Below are 18,590 nucleotides of genomic sequence, written 5' to 3' on the forward strand. Positions count from 1 at the left end.
CCGTATTTGCTATCTAAAGATGGTGTCTATGACACGTTGTGGCCCTAAAATTGGTTTTGGCTCATAGATGTTCCGTATAAAGTCCAAGGGATAACACAGTCGCCGCGCACCGTATGCTGTATGTGCGAGTGAAAACGTGCATGGGGAGCCGACGACCGCATCTAAATATTGCGCCCGCAAGAAAGAAAAGCAGGGAGGAAACATGCCTTCTTCCATTGCGCTCGAGGCACCGGCGAGGGAGCGAGGGGGGAGGGATAGCGGGCGGCGTACTGTACTCTGGCATCAACTGCATACTGCACGGTGGCGCACGGTATGTATGTTGAAAACAATCTGCGATGGGGCAGAGTCTAGGCAGTGTAGGTGCGTCGACGGCTTGTAGCTTGTGCGTGCTGTGTCTTCTCAGTTTGCGTTGAAGCGATAGACAACAGCACGAAGGTCATTTCGCTCGCTTCTGCAGCGGCGCTTCTACATGCCGCTAGCGTTTGACAGCGCGTGTCCGCGCTCATCGAGTGTGATGTGCACAGCGTCTGCCAGCGTGTCGGCAACATAAACTGGAAAAGGAGACTGCCAGCTTGGCGGGCTAGGCCAGCTGCAGCAAGCGGCAGGATCAGGTTTGAATGAAGGGAGGGGGAAAGGTCACGCCCGCGGCGGCGAGATCGCCAGGTCGAGGGATGCAGGCCCGTCTCACACACGCTTTCTTTCTTACGTAGAGGTCTCAAATACATGTGCTTCTATGGAGTAACGGCGGGAAATAGAGAAACTTCGTTATATCCAGGAATTCGTTATATGGAGGGTTGTTATAGGCAGGTTTAACTGTACATACATATCTATTTTGCATTTAAAAAATACCTCAAGGGTGGCATTACAGGGGAGAAGTACATGAATATTGATTTAACATGCACAGAATAGAAAAATACACATAAGTGAAAATAAATAAGAATATACACACAATGTTATTGAAACACAAACTGTGAAGTGCACCATGTAGAGTCATCATGACATAAGGCTAAGAAAATATTTCAATTTTTATTGAAACAATACCAATTCCCATCTGAGGACCACCTCCCCTGCTAAATAAAGACTTAGCCAATCTGGCAATACCTCATCTCCTGGCTGCGCCACACAGACTGCATTGCCTTTAGATGCTTTGAATGTATATCGATATCTCCTGAATTCAACAAGTTCCAGTTTGTCTAACAAGAACAAAGCCTCGTTGTGAGCAGCAAGAATACCAGAAATCTGTGGGAAAATGTGGGTCGTCTCCCTTGGCCATTACAAGCGCATCTGCCACATGGTATGCAATATGCTGCATAGTGACTGACTTTGCATGCCATACATTACCTGCAGGCAGATGCTCCTCATTGCAAGTATGTAAAACAGATCTTTGCACAGGTTTCAAGCCTGACATGCTGTGGCGTTGGTTAAAGACAATCTTGCTAAATTCATAGCTTTGCAAAAGTTGGTGACGCTCTGCAAGTGTTTTACAAACGTTTTTGAAGTTTTTCGTCTTTGATGCCACTTAAAGTACTGGTGTTTAGCCTCAAACCTCATACACCAGATTTATTTAAGTGGTCCAGAAAGAGATGTGATACGTGGGTAGTGTACAAGATAATGTAACTTTGGGATTATGTGGACATCTGGGTAGAAAGTAACAAATGAACGGAGAAATTCCTGAGTTTTCATTTCTATATAAGGAAGAGACTCTGAAGGAAGCTCATCAGACAAAAGCAAATCTACAATTTCTCTGAATAAGAGGTAAACCTCCCAGTCTTCGTTTCCTTCTGGAAGTTTAGAAGCGAAAATCTGAGGCAAAAGCCTCAAAAGGCACCACTTCTGAGAAGCAGTGCCCTTTAGCGGGGCATTCCTCGTACGAAGGCTTCTGTGGATTGTGGTTGTCTGTTTGTACGATATTGCGGCCATAGTGGAATGTGGAAACTTCGTCCAAGTCCGATGGTTTAAGAACACTGTCTTGGAGCAACCCTTTGAGTACATGCTGCATCACTAATGGGAATGCACCTTCGAAAATATCATGCATAATGTCTGCTGGAAACTGTGACATGACATCAAAGTTTGGAAGGCAGTCCATTGCTGATGGCTCGTTTACGCCATAAAGTTTTTCTATAGAAGTGGATTTAGTTGAATGGCCAAGAGGTGGCTTTCATGGAGCTGTTTTGCTCTTATTTGACCTAATTCTTCCCTCGTAGGAGATGCAAGATTTCTCATTTGTGCCATGCAAAAGCGACAAACTGCCCCTCATGGAAAAGAGCATGTAAAGCCCCCAAGCCTGTTCATGGAAAGGTTATCTACACAGCATGCTAGGAATAAAACCTTTAAGTACACTTCATTTTTCCCTTCTTGAACCATTATGCCCCTCTCTTGCAGCTCCTAAGCAATGGCCGCAGAACAGTCTCCAAGCTGTATCTTCGTACATCAGCATGCTTCACAAGGATTGCAAGATGCATAAATTTCAATTGAGAACGGTATGTCGGATGTACATTCAGAACGGTGTAGTACACAGCCACAAGCTTTAGCACACCCCCGGTAGTGCCGATTGGGTTAGCAATTTCCACTTCATCCATGTACAGAAGCATGTGAAGTATCTTAACATTTGTGCTGGGCAGCGCAGTGTTCATCTGTTGTTTATAAGCTGAACCATCCCGAAAAGTGCGAAGTGTAGCACTGTCATCAACTTCAGTCCTCATAAGGTGTTAAAAAACACGTTCACACTGCATAAACTGACGTATGGTACTGCCAACTGAATAGTACTGATATGAGGCTCGGTGATCTCCTGCATAGGCACACTGCTGTGCCTCCGTGTATGGAAAGCGGGCTTTGGCGTAGCAGGATCGTTGGTACTGAGATCGAATCTCATGAAACAGGCCAACAAGAAAGTTGCAGTCGAGGACATGTGTCAATCTTTCTGGCACAACATAGCCACATTCAAAGAGTAACTGTTCCATGTTCCCGGCAAATTGTTGTAAGAGTAATGGCACCAGAGATTGCACTGCCGGAAACTAGCTGTCACAGACTGAATATGGTATTTTTCGACGCTCGGATATGTTAAAGGGTCCCTGAAACGGTTCGGATAAATTTTGCAGACGCGTAGGGTGCAGCTACAGTAAAACATTCGCGTCACAATTGAAGTGAAGCATCTCATATTATGAGAGTTATGGACGATTACAAGTTACCCTCCTCCCTAGCCATGCATTTTCTCAACTCGCTCGGCGAGTGATCGGGGCTAAGCTCCGCCTGCGCTGGCTCTACGTCATGTTGTGACGTACGTTGTCATTTATTTTCGGTTTTCTTAGAGCCAGGGTGCGAAGGCTCGCCAACCTCTCCGCTAGCCGCCCGGCCGTCGATCCCCAGCGAGAGCGATCAAGCAGCGTGCGTTGCGAGCGTTCTGTTGCAGCGTCGAGCATGTCCAGTATTCCGATAACGACAGTCGAGCTGGGTGTTTTCACGGATAGCCAGAGGCGCAAACTAAAGCCCCTCCATACCGCTGTGACGAAGGAGCTTTGTAGACGTACGTGAGCGGCCTGATCGGCATGCGTGGTCCAGCGATCTGGTGGTGCAGAGCTTCACCAGCCAAAAACTGAGCTAATATTCCTGTAACGAAGTATAAAACATTTTAAACATGACGTGTTCAAGATTACGTTCCTGCCAAAAATTTGAGCCAGCAGCAAAGTAGAAAAAAAAACTTCGTTACTGCTATATTAGCTGTGTGTTTGGTTGAGCTTTGTGCCGCCAGGTGGCTGCACCGTGCAAGCAGTTCATGTTTGAACCTCCGTTCGTCACGTAAAAAGTGGTAAAGCGGCCAGTACACTTACGCTTGCATTTACTTGAATACCGGACGCGCTAAACTCTACTGTGGCAAACCTTCGACATGAAGTGACGGCCACAAACGCGTAGATGCTGGCGCCGTTTGGATTGGTTGGGATACCTTAAGTCCGATGCACTGCAGCCTCTCCGCTCATCTGCTGCCTTGCAGCGGGGCACGATGTCGCAGCTTGACATGTCGCCGATCGCTACGTTTGTAGCCCACAACGCAACAAGGGCGAACCGTGGTTTTCGCGAAAAGAAAGAACAAGACCAACACTGACCACGCAGCTCTCAACACGGAGCACGTTGTAACACAAGCAGACGACACTTGCTGTGGGCCGGAAGTGGTTTTTGTGTAGTTATACGTGTCCTTGTGCCTTCTCTTTCTGTTACTTTCTTTTTATAACATTTGTTCACCATAATGTTGGAAAAATTATCGATGACGCGCCCTGGGCAGCCAATCGGATAGCTGGCCCAGTGACGTATTCTGGGCAAATCGTGTCATCTGGGCACGAAAATCAGCCGCTTGGCGTGCTGCAATCGGTAGCAATGTACATTTTTAAAACCTTATAATAAATTACACGCTTTACGTAAAGTGCTTAGATGCGTCAATTAATGATCAGAAGGACTTACTCTAACGACTCAGTACATTTGTACAAAATCGTCAAAATCGTTTCAGGGTCCCTTTAAAGAACATCTTTGCCAGGCTTCGCAGTAAAGCCGTTATGAAGCACTGCAATGCTGACGGATCCAAAGCCTCGTGGTCAGTCGTGGTCAGATGTCCCAGGTTGCAAAGGTGGCTCGCTTTGCAGACCAGGGGAAGAGGGGCCGGCACCATTTTGCGTTGTCAGGACAAGCTGTAGCAGCTAAATCAGATGCATCAGTGGGATCACACAATACTTCTGAAGCTTCCATTGCTGAATCACTGTCACATGTTGAAAGCCATCACTGGTGTTTGCCGTAGACTTGCTTCCGAAAAGTTCCAACGATTTGGTAAGTGTTTTGGTCGCCTTTAATGCGAGAGGTTACCTTGACGTCTGGGTCTGACAAGTGTACTTCTCCTAGGTGCCAAATCACACGTATGAATTTCTGCGCCAAAAATGGGCTTCGCGGGCACCTAAAGTTGCTAGCGGAGCTCATGATTCCCTGAAGCTGATGAAGCGTACCCGAGTAGAGGTGCACAGCCATATATGTCGGCCGATGGTAATCACTGATTCAGGCCATAGTTTTGATTATTAATACCAGCATGGGTACCAGTGAGCATGGTCAGCAATAATAATAATTAACCAGTGAAGCTTGTTTCTTTAATTATCGTTGCAACACTCTTATTTATGTTTACTACAATATTGTCAGTAAAACACAAAAAGTAATAAAATCAGTCACATATTGAATGGGATTTATGACCTAACCTAGCCTGCAAGAGCATAGCCTTTGAATGCATAAAACGGCGTTTTGTTAAGGAAGTAAATGGAGCCCCTGTGCATTTTTCCGCAAAGTTCGGGAATTAATATTGCGAAACAGGTGTCATCCTGAGAATTCGTTCCAAGTGGATCCGGCTTGCGAATTCCATGGCTAGAATTTGCGAACTGTATGGCCCATACAGTAATTAGTTAAAAATTTATTTAGTGAAATTTTGTTAATTCGCCAGTTATACATTTCAGTTTCTCATGCAAGTAATGTCGGCCTCTTCGAGTAGACCAGCTCATGAACTAGAATTGTGCTATCAGCCACAGGCCCTGTATAAGAATTTTTCAAAGTGTTCGCTGAAACACCCTGTATAGTAGAGGGCTTCAATATTTAATGTAGAAAACGTAGCCCACGTGAGAAATAACGTTTAAAAAAGACAAAAAATAAAGAAAGACTAAATGGGAAAACATTTGTCATTCACGTTACGCAACGCGCCAAATTATTGCATTTGAAAACACCCAAACCTTTCGTGCAAAATGGAAAGCAACGTCTCTAACCTGTGGTTCTGCACTGATGTCAATGTGATGTGTGCTGCTGTCGACGCACGCCTTTACGACCGGACGTCCAAAGAAGCGGTACTGCAGCAAGACAGAGAAAAAGAGGTCTTTTTTTTTCAAGAAGACCACATGCGCAAGTGTTAAAGGGACACTAAAGGAAATTATTAGGTTTAGTTAGATCGATAGAGTATCTCTCTGGAAGTCTACCATCGTTTTATTGTCGTGAATATGCGACTTCATTCTGTAGAAAATTGACACCAAAAGTACCGCTACCGCTCCTCCATTTGAATCGCCATCGCCAAAACTGAGGAGTTGATGCAACCTCCACGTCACTTTTTCCTCTGCCACTTTCTGCGAATAAGCCACTAATCACCCGCCTCGGCTCGCTCTATTCGCCTCCCGCTTGCCTCCACTCTCTCTCGCTGCACGCAGTCTCTCTTGTTCTGCTGCTAGCAGGTTGTTGACTTCTCGTACACACCTCGTTTCCGTCTCCCTGCTTCCGGCAGAGCTAGACGCCCTGAAAGCTGACGTCTCATGAGATAGGTACCATAATCAACAACAGGTGCTGCCATTCCTATTTTACATTTCCATCATTTTCTGGCTTATAAAAGCTCTTACTAAGAATCACAAGTTCGTCATTACAGAAGCCTAATCTTTCAATCTAGCTGAACTTACTATTTGCCCTTATTGTCCCTTTAAGGAAAGAATAGGGGATAAGCCATATTTTGCAAGTACACTTACTCTCCCCCCTCTCCCATCTCATTTCACCAGCACAAGATGGCGAATGTCTCTATAGAATTGGAAATAAAGCAGTTGTGGGTACGGCTCGTGCGACCATCTTTTGAGTACAGTTGATCACTGTTTGCAAGCATATCACCTGCCGCGGTGGCTAGTGGCTATGGGGTTGAGCCGCTGAACACGAGGCCAGGGGTGCGATTTCCAGTGGTGGCGGTTGCATTTCGATGGGGGCAAAATGAAAACAAAAACACTGGTTTACTTTTATTTAGGTGCACGGTAAGGAGCCCAAGGTGGTCAAAATTAAACCGCAGTCTTCCCCTACAGTATACCTCATAATTATTATGCCGTTCTGGCATTTAAAAAACACAAATATAACGTTTATTATTATCGATTATCGATGATGCTGTGAGTGGGAGGTTAGTCATAGCCTATTTGTGTGAAAAAGCCTATTTCCGCCACTTCGCATACCTCGTCTTGGTGTAAACCAGAAAGCACTGGCTTTCAGTCACCTATCCATCAATAGACAGATGGTATTCTCAAAGCAATGATCTAGTTCCTATTACTGAAAACTAACATGATTAAACGTGTTACTTTTTCCTAAAGTTTACTTCTGCAGCTCGCATAATCGACCATGTAAATTCTAGGTTGCCGAAAATTTCGTTTTTATTTCTACTCAAATGTTTCCAAGTGTGGTTGACGTCCCTAAAGCGCCTGGTATATGCAGCGTAGGGCAAACGAGTAAAATTCGAGCACTTTACTGTTCTCTAAAACCTACTACTTCCAGAATGGCTGTAGACAATATTTCAAAGTGTGTTCATTAGCAATACACAATAGTTCGATGTGGAACACACACAAATAATGGCGCCTCTTTAGATGGCAGTAATCAAAAGTATAAATTGGTTTTATATACGCATAGTACAGTGTAGACCGCTTGTAACGTAAGTCGCCGGAGTCGCAATATTCGCACTATAACCAAAACAACGATTTTATTGGGATAGCAATTATGTGGACACTCCAGGCGCATTTCTGTCGTCGCGATTGCCATGAGGTTTCGTATGAAGTCCAAGGCCGATAAAATCGTCACCGCGCGCAGTATGCTGCATGTGCGAGTGAACGCATTCTAGGGTGAGCAAGTTATCGTGGCTGAATCTCGCGCACGCAAGGCTACTGGGGGGTGGGGCTCCGGGCGAGCCAGGCAGCCAAGCGCACCCACAGGGGAGAGCCACTGCGGTGGACGCGCTTTCACGCGCCCCCGCCATTACGTCATTCTGCCCGCTTCGCGCGAGGAATGCTGGGATGCGTGGCCGGCGCGGCTCGGCATGGCTGGTGAAAAATAGGAACGGAGCTATTCACGTGCCAACAACGTTGAAACGCGACCGACGGCGCCAGACAAGCCGGTTGCGTCGTGTTGTTGGAGCACAGACGCCGGTTGTTCACCACCATGATGTCACGGAGCTCAACGCGCGTGCATTACGTCGGAGTATACTGCGGCTTTAGGGAAGCATTCTCCGTTTCGGTTCACTGCCGAACTTCCCGGCAGCCACATTATAACCAGTATTTCATCTCCCGAAACTGCACAATAAGCGATACGCGTATACATAGAGTACTATGGGAAAATTAACGGGAGCCTGAAAAGACTTTTATATCCGGTCCTGCACTATAAGCGGTTACGTTATAAGTGGTCTATACTGTAGATCCTTCTAAGCTTTCATGTATGTTATTTGGGCAACAATTTTGTTGCCCCAGTTTACAATGATGCAAGCTGGATTTGTAATCGTTTCTTTTTATTTGCTGTGTATGTTTTCATGTGCTTAACGCGGATGCTGCAACACGCAATTGAGAAAGCTCGTAGATCATGCCGCCATAAAGTTGTGTCCCGATTAAAGCGGTATAATTAATGAAACGGGCAAATTTCCGATGAGTTGACATGGTTGTTGGTACAACGCATCGTGTTCTAAACGACAAGAAGCATACTGATGAACGATGGAATCGCTGCTTGTCTAATCAGGTAGCGACTAAATACAAGGGACGCAAGCATGTTAGCACGTGTTCGGCGCTGTTTTTTTTTCTGTTTGCAATGAGGTTTACACTAGCTCCTATTGGCACCCTGCTGCAGCAATGAAGTGGTACTGGCCTTGTACCTCATTAATCATTTCGTATGAGTGAAAAGCTAGAACACTGGGCATTCTAGGGCTGAACACGTATAGTCGCACACCTTTCACAATGATCACTGAAGCGTAGGGAAACCAGTCGGGGACGATTTGCAAACAGACGCACTGGCTAGTCAGCCGCTGTGGTACTTACCGGCCCAACCGTGTTAAGCACGAGGCGTGTTCGCTGTGCCATGGACACCAGGGAGGCCTCGTCTGCCACGTCAGCCACGATGATGGGCACACTGTCCAGGGCATCCTCTGCGCGCCAGTGTTTCCATGTTACTAGCCGCGTTTACATGAATATGGTAGAAGCGTTTCGCACCAAGTTACCGTATCGCATATACCTATACTCCACCCTTTACATGAATGCGCATTTTACTGTCCAGCAAGCTAACGCCACCTAGTGTCCTATTTAAAATTTAGCACTCTCACTCTGCTTCTGGTAAGCCTGCTCTTGCTATCGCACTGGGAGATGCACGGAAAGTACCTGCAGGGTGTCGGCTACATTTGGTCAGGCTCTTCTTAATTTTGCGCGAGGAGGCACTTTGCAGAAACGTACCATATTGTACCAGGATATTAGAATTTCACAGCGTGTCCGCAACTGTTGCGATGGTCCAGTGGTAGCCGAGTGAGGCCATCTCGACTCATTTCTCCCCAAAGTGAACCTGGATACGTTAACGCTGCTAATGAAATATCTTGTGGATGGTAATCTCATTTATTATTGCCAAGGAACACACGGTTGCGACGCGCATGATGTACTCACGAGTGTAAAGAAAGCGTGCATAGCTGGCTCCTGCAGCCGCGATTTTTGATGTACCGCAGTGCGGCAGCGGCGGCTGCTGGTTGGTTGGCAGGGCGTCATCCCACAGCGAATGCGCACTTGTAATCCCACGTTCGATATCCTTATTTACATACATGATCTGCTGAAATGCACATTTTCCATCTCAAACTACCCCTGTTTGGTGCATTTGATACAACATTCCTAGCGAATTACCTCATTTACACGAAATCCGGTATGCTTGAAACTTGATATGCTATGCTTCTGTCGCATTCATGTAAATGCGGCTAGAGTGTTGTGTCCTGTTAGGGCCTCCGCTCTGGTCCGTCTCGCCTCCGACGCGGCACCGCATTCTCCTCCAGAGCAGTTTCGGGAAACGCGCTCCCCAGCGGATGGCACTTTTTTCGGCAGGGGACAAAAAGAACTCATCTTCCCTCGACGTGTACCACGGCTCCCACCTGCGATGGTGCCTGGGTGCAATAAACAAGCGTTCAACTGTTCCCGGCTGTCTATACCTTTTGGACTACCATGAGATGTGTATACCTTTGTGTGCCAGCAACATATGCGAACATAACATTGCACACAAAGGAAGATACCTTTGAGAGTAGATTGTATGTTAAAACACCGTTTTTGCACACTTACATTTGCTGAAAATTTTGAACATAGGTTTTCACATTACAAGACACCCTTAGTGCACCCTTGGAATAATTTCCCCTTACAAAAAAAAATTGAAATGTTGAAAAGTCACTGTTCGTCAACAAATGACATTAAAAGCACATTGAGGTTTTGTTGAAATAATATTGAGGAAATTGTTGAACGGTGTTGATAATTGGCCCACAACATTTTGTCGAAACATCACTGGGTCGTTTCAATTTGAGAAGTCATGGATGGATTGTTGAAATCATGTTGAATGTCAATATTGAAAGCCCATTGAAGAACTGTCGAAGATGTGTTGAATGTCAATATTGAAAGCCTATTGAAACATTGTTGAAATACATTGAGTGCCAATATTAAAACCCCATTGATGTAATGTTGGAGCTGTGTTGAACGTCAATATTGAAACCCCATTGAAATATTATTGGAGCAGTGTTGAACTTAACTATTGAAATCACTTGAGAGCCTAGTGAAATATGCTTTTTCTTGAGTTGTGTTGAAAACTGCACTTGACTTTTCATAAAATACCGCTGAGCTACGTTGAGTCTCATAGCATTACCATTGATGCCACATTTATATGGTCCTTGCATTCTAGAGGACAGCGGCAAATTTAAATCCAGGCACTTCTGTATTGCAGACCTGGGTCACCCAGGGATCAAAACCACACTTTTAGATATAGCCTGTAATAAACTATATTCTAGAGCTGCTAGCAAAACCATTAGGCTAGTTTTTGAATTAGCTTAACACACAAAGTCAATACTCCTTCACGAAATCAACAGCTCAAAATTGATGTTGACAAAAAGCATTTTTTCTAGGTGAATTGTTTATTCTAGCCAAACATTTGTTAATTGTACAGTCATGTGTGCCTTGAGATCAAAAACTTCTTAATGCAATCAACAAACTGCCAGCAGCTTGATACAATAACGAAATTGAATACCGAGAGATGCAAAGTTTGCGTGGCCCTAAAGTAAAACACATTTCTCAAAATTGAAATAAATAGAAAATAAATATACAAGCAAACTAGCATGACAGTAAATAACATTAAAATGTACTTGCTTTCTTTATTGGGTAGCCAGTGACATACTAATCTTGGCACAATTTGCATGAGCCCACTGAGACACTCTTATTTATTGGTTAAATGGTATGTGCCAATTTTACTAAACATTATCTATTTCTGACACGACATGGCAATTACAATAAGTTGTGCCATTGCAGCAGTTTATTGTGCTGAATTGCTTGTTGCATAATCCAGTTGTGTTTTCTGCCACAATTACTAGGTTCCTGGGCAGGTCATTATATATCAAGCGATTTATTCATTTTGACTTCTTAAGATTTCTGATAGACCATGGCTATTATGAGGAATTTTTTTAAAGTTTTGATCAGTGCCACAAAAGAAGTTAGAATGGAAGAATTTGCAGGAAATCAGATTTTATGCTTACATGAAAGAAAGCACATTGTTCCCTTACCCGACAGCTGTTGCAATCTGAATTTAAGCAAACTTGTACCTCTTAATTATTATTGTTTTGAAATAGCAAAATAAACTATTACTACAAGCTTGTGTTAATATGTAGTTTTTCCAACAGCACCACTCTGACAATAGCACAGATTTCACTTTCAGGTGTACATATGAAACCAAATTTTCCGTAAAATTTCTCACTGTGCCTGCTTTTACTTTATCAAACAAACATGAAATGGGGTGCCGTCATGGAACAGTCTTGACATGAAATGACGCGAGATACCTATGAAATAAAATAGTGAAGAAACACTATCTTTTGTAGAAATATATTAAAAATTTACGTAAAAATGTACTAAAATACAAAGCACAACACTTGTGCAATTAATTATTAGTCACAACACAATACCCGTGTCTGAACCATTCAACCTGGGCTTTTCAGGTGACTAGAAACATCATAATAAAAAATGTTGAGGGCTGCAACACCACATTTGAACTGTTCACAGACTTGGGCTCTTCTGGCTTCTTCAGGTCCCTTGCAAGAATTGAGGCCAGTGTTCTTAATGTAGGCCATGTTTGTCCCACGAAACTTGTGACAGGTAAAGCCTGTAAAAAAAGGAAAAACAGCATGAGGTTTAAGATCAATATTCCACATGCAAGAGTGCAACATACAGTACGCCCTGTTATAATCAAACTGTTTCATTTGTTTTGTTTATTCAAAGTTTTCGCAAGTTTATTTCCAGAGAATGACCAGCTTTCAAAGTGGAGTGGCGCCGGAGGACTCCACTTAGTACAATATGCAGAAGACAAGCAGAAAAAGCCCACTGTGGCAGAATAACTTCATCAATATTCTTGGTGTGAAAAATGTGAACTTTGCTTGCTTGGGAACAAAATAGTGGAAAAAAAAAGACTGCCTACTGTTCGTGAAAAAAAAACTTGAAGTAGACTACTGGAAACTAAAATTATGTCTCTCAACTTTCATAATCAAAATGTGCAGCACTTCATTGCAGTTTTTCTTGCAGAAGTTGCTCCAAATGCGGTTATGCGACCAGAATTGAATATGATATATTTATATTTGTTTTACGAGCTCATATGCTACTGGAGGGCACTTCTCGCATTATGATGGCCATTCTTATGCCTCTCTACTTAAAAAAATACTGCTTATAACGAGGATTTACTGCAGTTGCGCGCCAACCTGGTTACACTAACACAGGCAGAACATGACAGATATATCAAGAAATGCTCAGTCTTGCAAGAGAAATATGCAAGTGGACTGGCTCTGCTAATCCTTTGAGGTTCACTGCCATGCATGTACCGTGGTGGAAACAAATCGTGTGGTCACAGCCATACATATGAGGTGGCAACAGAACGTATGAATAAGCATGCCTTTTCAGAATGAAGTGTCCCCTAGCATCACGTTACAGATTTTGTAACCTTCTGACTTCTACAAAAATCCTGATTGTGCTGTCACCCCTTAGCTTCTTGCAAAACTGATCTTTCTCTTTACTCTATGGTGCCCTTCACTGCAGTAGTTTGGGAGTATTCACCTAGTTTAAGGTTTTGCAAATGTCATTACATTTAAAAAATGTGATTATGATAGTTTGTCTTGCATGCTACAATAAACAAAGTGTAAAAGTGTGGACACTAAGAAACTTTTGTCACTTGGTGACCCCAAAAAATTATTTGCCCATTTTTTTTTTCTTGACAAGTCACTCTGGAGAAAAACCGAGAATAAAAAATATATGTCTTCAAGTAGTAAACGCCACTCTTTATACAGGAAAATTAATGATGAAACAGTAAACTGCTTCCAATGCATTATTTCAGAACTGGACTGGTCAGATGTCCTGAATGAAGAGGAGCCCAGTCACTCTTACGATATTTTTGAAGAGAAATTTCGAAATGCTTATGAGATCGCCTTTCCTCTTGTCCCTTACACCAGATACAAAAAGTCTAAAAAACCATGGATCACTAAAGATCTGTACAAAAGAATAAGGCATAAACATAAGCTCTTTGCGGACTTTTTGAAACATAAGGACATCAATATATTCAACTCGTACAAAGCTGTAAGGAATAAACTAAACTCCGATTTAAAATTTGCCAAACATGAATATTATGCAAAAGCGTTTGATAATAAGTGTTCACCAAATCAAATTTGGATGTCGTATAATAGTTTAGTATCGAAACGAGCTCAAGCCACTCCAACAGAGATTGTGATTTAAGGTGTTACCTATAAAGGCCGTTCTTTACCAGATAAGTTTAATGAGTATTTTTTATCAGTCGGAGAAAACCAACCTATGCAAGGAATTGGCATTGACCCTGTCTCTTACCTCAAAGGCAATCCAAAACCTACGATATTTCTTTCCCCAACAACTAATGCTGAAATCGCAACGTATGTAATGCTTCTGAAAAACAATTGCGCCATTGGAGCTGATAATATTAAAGCTGTGGTAGTAAAAAGTGTCTGCGATATCGCACCTTTGTTATCGCACATATGCAACCAAATGCTCAAAGAAGGTAGATTTCCAGAGAAACTGAAGATTGCAAGAGTCTGCGTGATCCATAAATCTGGAAATTATAACGATCCTAATAATTATCGCCCCATATCTATTTTGCCCATTTTCTCGAAAATCGCTGAACAAGTTATCAACACTCGCCTGATTTCATATTTTACTAAGACAGGAGCTATCGCAGAGCAACAATACGGTTTCCAAAAAGGAAAATCCACGGAAAAGGCTTTACTTCACATAAAAGACAAAATAATCAACAACATAGAAAACAAAATGGTCACACTGGGATTATTTTTAGACTTTCGAAAAGCTTTTGACTCGGTCAGTCATGAAGTCTTGCTACGTAAATTAGAGTTTTATGGGATCCGAGGCTGCGCCCTGTGTCTTATTCGAAGCTACCTGTCGTCCAGAGTGCAATTCACAAACATTAATGATATATCTTCCAGCTATGGCCTTATACGTACTGGCGTACCTCAAGGCTCTATATTAGGCCCAATTCTGTTTCTTGTTCACATAAACGATATTGTTAATATTTCTCCCAGCTGCGAAATAGCCTTATATGCTGATGACACCAACGTTTTCTTCAATGGCACGAGTTTGCAAGCAGTAGAAAATAAAGCAAATTATTGGTTAGATAAATTAACACTATGGCTATGTGCTAACCGCTTAGAATTAAACGTTAAAAAGACTAAGTATGTAATATACAGAGCAAAAAACAAAGCATTAGAATATGAGCCAACAATATCATATAACACAAGCCCCATTCAACGCGTTCAGTCGTTATATGCTTCCTTGGAGTTATATTTAATGAGAACTTGTTATGGAACGACCATGTAGACCACGTAAGAAAGAAAGTTTCGCGATCAATTGGTCTAATTAATAAATTTAGAGTTTTACTACCAACATGGCTTAAAAGACAATTGTACTTCTCTCTTATACAATCTCATCTTCATTATTGTTTGTTAATATGGGGCGATACAACACAAAAAAATTTAAACTCTTTGTTTCTCTTACAGAAGAGAGCCATTAGAGCAATCGCGAACCTAGGTTACTTAGAAAGTACAGGCCAGTATTGGAATGATTTCAGGATATTATCTATATTTCAGTTAAAGACTTTGCGGCTAGCGCTCAAGACATATCATGCAATTCATAATGACCCTAATTTTCTTCCCACAGAGACTTCCCTAAACCCATATAACCTTCGACATATCGCAATAAAAGCACCAAAAGTAAGAACAAATTACGGCTTCAAGACCCTTAAACACCAGATGATTGCCTTTTTGAATGAAAATAACGTTTTTCAGCATCTTATCTATGACTATAAAAATCTGACAGCCTACAAGAGAAAAATTATACAACTATTAATGACATAATGGGTCTTGTCCCTTGGTGGGTACGTGTGCTGTGTCAAGGAGGCTGCTTATTTTTGTTTATGCCTACCTTATGTTGTTAACCCTGTGTTTTTTTTCTCCTCTCCTGTGTTGGGGGCCATTGTACTCCCTCGGGCACCTGACATGGGAGTGGCTCTAAGCTTTGCTTTTCTTTATGACCCTATATTTATTTTTGCTTGTGTTTTGTTGTTATGCCAACAAGTGTTGCCGCATATGCTATGTTCCTAATGTATTGATTGATTTACTTTTCATTTTGTTTGTAACCCCTCCGAGTGCAACATGCCTACAATGGGGAGAAGGCCCTCGTCAGGCATTGTGCCTTTTGGCCTCCTTCCTGGAGTGTATTCACTTCAAATAAAGAATAAAAAAAAATAACGCTTAAATTGGGGGACGTACTTCCAGAAAGTATGTGATCCTCAAAGAGTTAAACATGAACACCTACAAAGCCCATTCAATTTTTCGATAAACATAAACCCAGAGTACTTGAGCACTGCTTCATAATAACGCTGTAAACAGGCAAGTGCGTCCTTGAAGAAAGCCCAGGAGACACTTCCAACAATTTCCGAGTGGGAGCTGTGGACATTTCTCATGGTCTGTAAGAAGCTTTATACAGTAGCTGCCAAGGGCCTATTCAATGCTGCTCATTTTATTTGAACGTGGGGGAAAAGTCAAATAAATGCATTGAAAAGTCAAATAAATGCAGCGATCCGGTTTCTCCAATTTTAAGAGACAATGCCAAGAAGATTCATGCCGAGCTCGTTATGGTATGTAATGACCGACACTGCACACCATCCAGGTCGCCATCAATCTCTGGAATTTTGTCCCTTGAAATGCAGAAAGCCTGGATCACTGCCCATTCTTCAATCAACTTTCTCAATGGACACTGCTGTTTTTGGTGAATTGCAGTACTACATTGGACATATTTTTATTCTGTTAAAACTGGAAAGACGTGCACTAACGTTGACACCTAATGTGTACACCTGTTTCAAATTTGTGGTAACGGTAATATCAAGTTTTTGAACCCCCCTTGTATATCAGGCATATACTCTGAAAAGGCACATTCTACATCTAATTTGTTCACAAGTGATAACGAAATCTGCTCCCTGTCCTGGTGCAGTTGCAAGGACTCTGAGCTGAGAGATCAAAGTCATGGCTGCTACTGAAGGCACTGCGCACCAACTGATCAATGGAGAAAATGCTTGCGGTTGCATCAGCAATGTTCTTCCTTGGCTCCCAGCAATATACATTCTTATGGCATCAGTGCATTTGATCATGGTGACGCTAGACAATGAATGGCCAAAGAATTCACCTTTCGCATCCCGGCTGTGGCGTCTCCAGGCTCATTTTTATTCTGAAAATAGATCTCAGTATTAAAATGTGAAGCCACTATAAGTCAAAATCAACAATCAAAACATCTACATGGACCATTAGGCTGACATAAATGGATGGATATAAATGACTGATTGAAAACATTAAAGCGTGGCTGCTCTTGTCACTGGCAGTGTGAGGTGGGCAAATTATTTTTAATTCCTCTCCTAAACGTTAAAATTATTTTTGCTCATCTACTGAACTGTTGTGGCCACATCTTAAAGGCAGCTGCTTCATATAAAACCAGTGTTGAATTTTTTTACTCCTCGTACTGCTGCTACTAAAGTTTGCTTACTTTCAAAGTATTCCACAGAACTGCTCCACCAACAAACCATTGTTCCAAGCTTGTGTCAAAGCATCATTTAGTTCACAAGGATGCGCTCCCCTTTCACTCTCTCTCCTCTTTATAGTGTGCGAATTCAAAGCAAAAATAGCTGTCTACTTTTATAGTCATAAAAGGCCTTGCTAACTTTGATATTTATGTTGTCAATAACGCCTACATGCCGCTGGAAGCACAGTGGGATGACATGACAAATGTGCCCAAGCATATCGTTCCTTTACTGATTTTCGAACTTAGTGATATCAATCAGTTACTGTAGTACCAAAGGCTGAAACTTCACGCGATAACATTATCTTGAGTGTTTTATCCCACTAAAGCAGAACATAGAATCCCACAGAATCTGCCTTTACCGTGAATATAGAGCGCCTACGCGAAGCCGTTTGGGCGAAGCCCTCGATGGCGTCGAAGGGAGATAATGGGTAAAAAAAAAAAAAAAAGTTGAGCACGCGCGTACCCGCGGAAAACAAACCACACATAACCTAATCATTTCACAGCATTCGCTAGCTCCGGTACCTCACCTAGCACCGGTACCTCACCTTTTCTGTCTCACCTATCATATAGAATCGCATATACACCCTTGCAATTCTTTATTATTATCGCGCCACGGCGTGTGTCTAACGCTCGGCGTGTCAGCGGACTCGGGGCACTCGATCCTGAAGCGAACAGCACAGCAGAATACATTCGAACGGCAAAACGCCCCGCGCATATTTTCGCTGATCCCAACACGCCATGTAGTAGATGCACGTCAATGGCCGGCGTGGCAAGAACGAAATATACTTGATTACAGAACAGTTCGGCTGATTTAACGTCGCATTGTTTCCACCAAAACGGCACAGCACTAGCGCTGATTAATAAGGCTAATTTCAACCGGTGCTGGAACGCCGTACCAAAAATCATGGCGCGCACAACATGCCCTGCTTCAGCTGGCTTCACATGCTACTTTGCGTGGCCACAAGCGCGCTGTGAAGTTAAATCAGGACAAAACTCCATGTTCAATATCACAAATCTATTGTTGCACAACCAATTCTCGCAACGGAAGGATATTACCAGTAATGAAAACGAGCAAAGAGGCGCGTGGAAGACACGCACGGGCGTTGTGCGTACTTTTTTCGCGCTTTCGTTCATCGCGTCGCAATGAACGAGCAAGGGGAATCCGAAACACTCACTCACCTTCGATGTCGCTGAGTCGGAGGCGATCATGGTGATCTTCGAGGCAATGAGTAGCCCATAAAGAGCGAGCAACAAGTTGGAATATACCAAAGATGCCACAGCGAGGCAAGCAAAGGGCACAGAAAACGCAGCAAACTCATCACGCAAGCCGCACGCCATACGCCGCACGCACAAACTCCGGGAATGCGCCCGAGTCAACGGGAGCGACTAAATCCCCACCAGAACACACCAGTGTTGCCAGATCTCGTCTTGTGC

General features: G+C 43.0%; 1 protein-coding gene across 3 annotated transcripts in view; it reads right to left on the reverse strand.

Annotated features, from left to right (window-relative positions):
* Positions 1 to 18,590, reverse strand: part of LOC119437531 (saccharopine dehydrogenase-like oxidoreductase) — a 134,749-nt gene that overhangs the window by 57,513 nt on the left and 58,646 nt on the right. For 2 of the 3 annotated variants that reach the window (XM_049660670.1, XM_037704536.2), the window contains exons 2-3: positions 8,826 to 8,932; positions 5,784 to 5,864 (exon numbers count right to left, since the gene is read on the reverse strand). In XM_049660670.1, the coding sequence (XP_049516627.1) occupies positions 5,784 to 5,864; positions 8,826 to 8,932 (188 nt within the window). Of the gene's footprint in view, positions 1 to 5,783; positions 5,865 to 8,825; positions 8,933 to 12,067; positions 12,166 to 16,766; positions 16,809 to 18,335; positions 18,509 to 18,590 lie in introns of those variants that run through there. The other variant, XM_049660671.1, reaches the window with a different exon arrangement.

Source organism: Dermacentor silvarum, chromosome 1, assembly GCF_013339745.2.
Source record: "Dermacentor silvarum isolate Dsil-2018 chromosome 1, BIME_Dsil_1.4, whole genome shotgun sequence".
NCBI classification, from domain to species: domain Eukaryota; kingdom Metazoa; phylum Arthropoda; class Arachnida; order Ixodida; family Ixodidae; genus Dermacentor; species Dermacentor silvarum.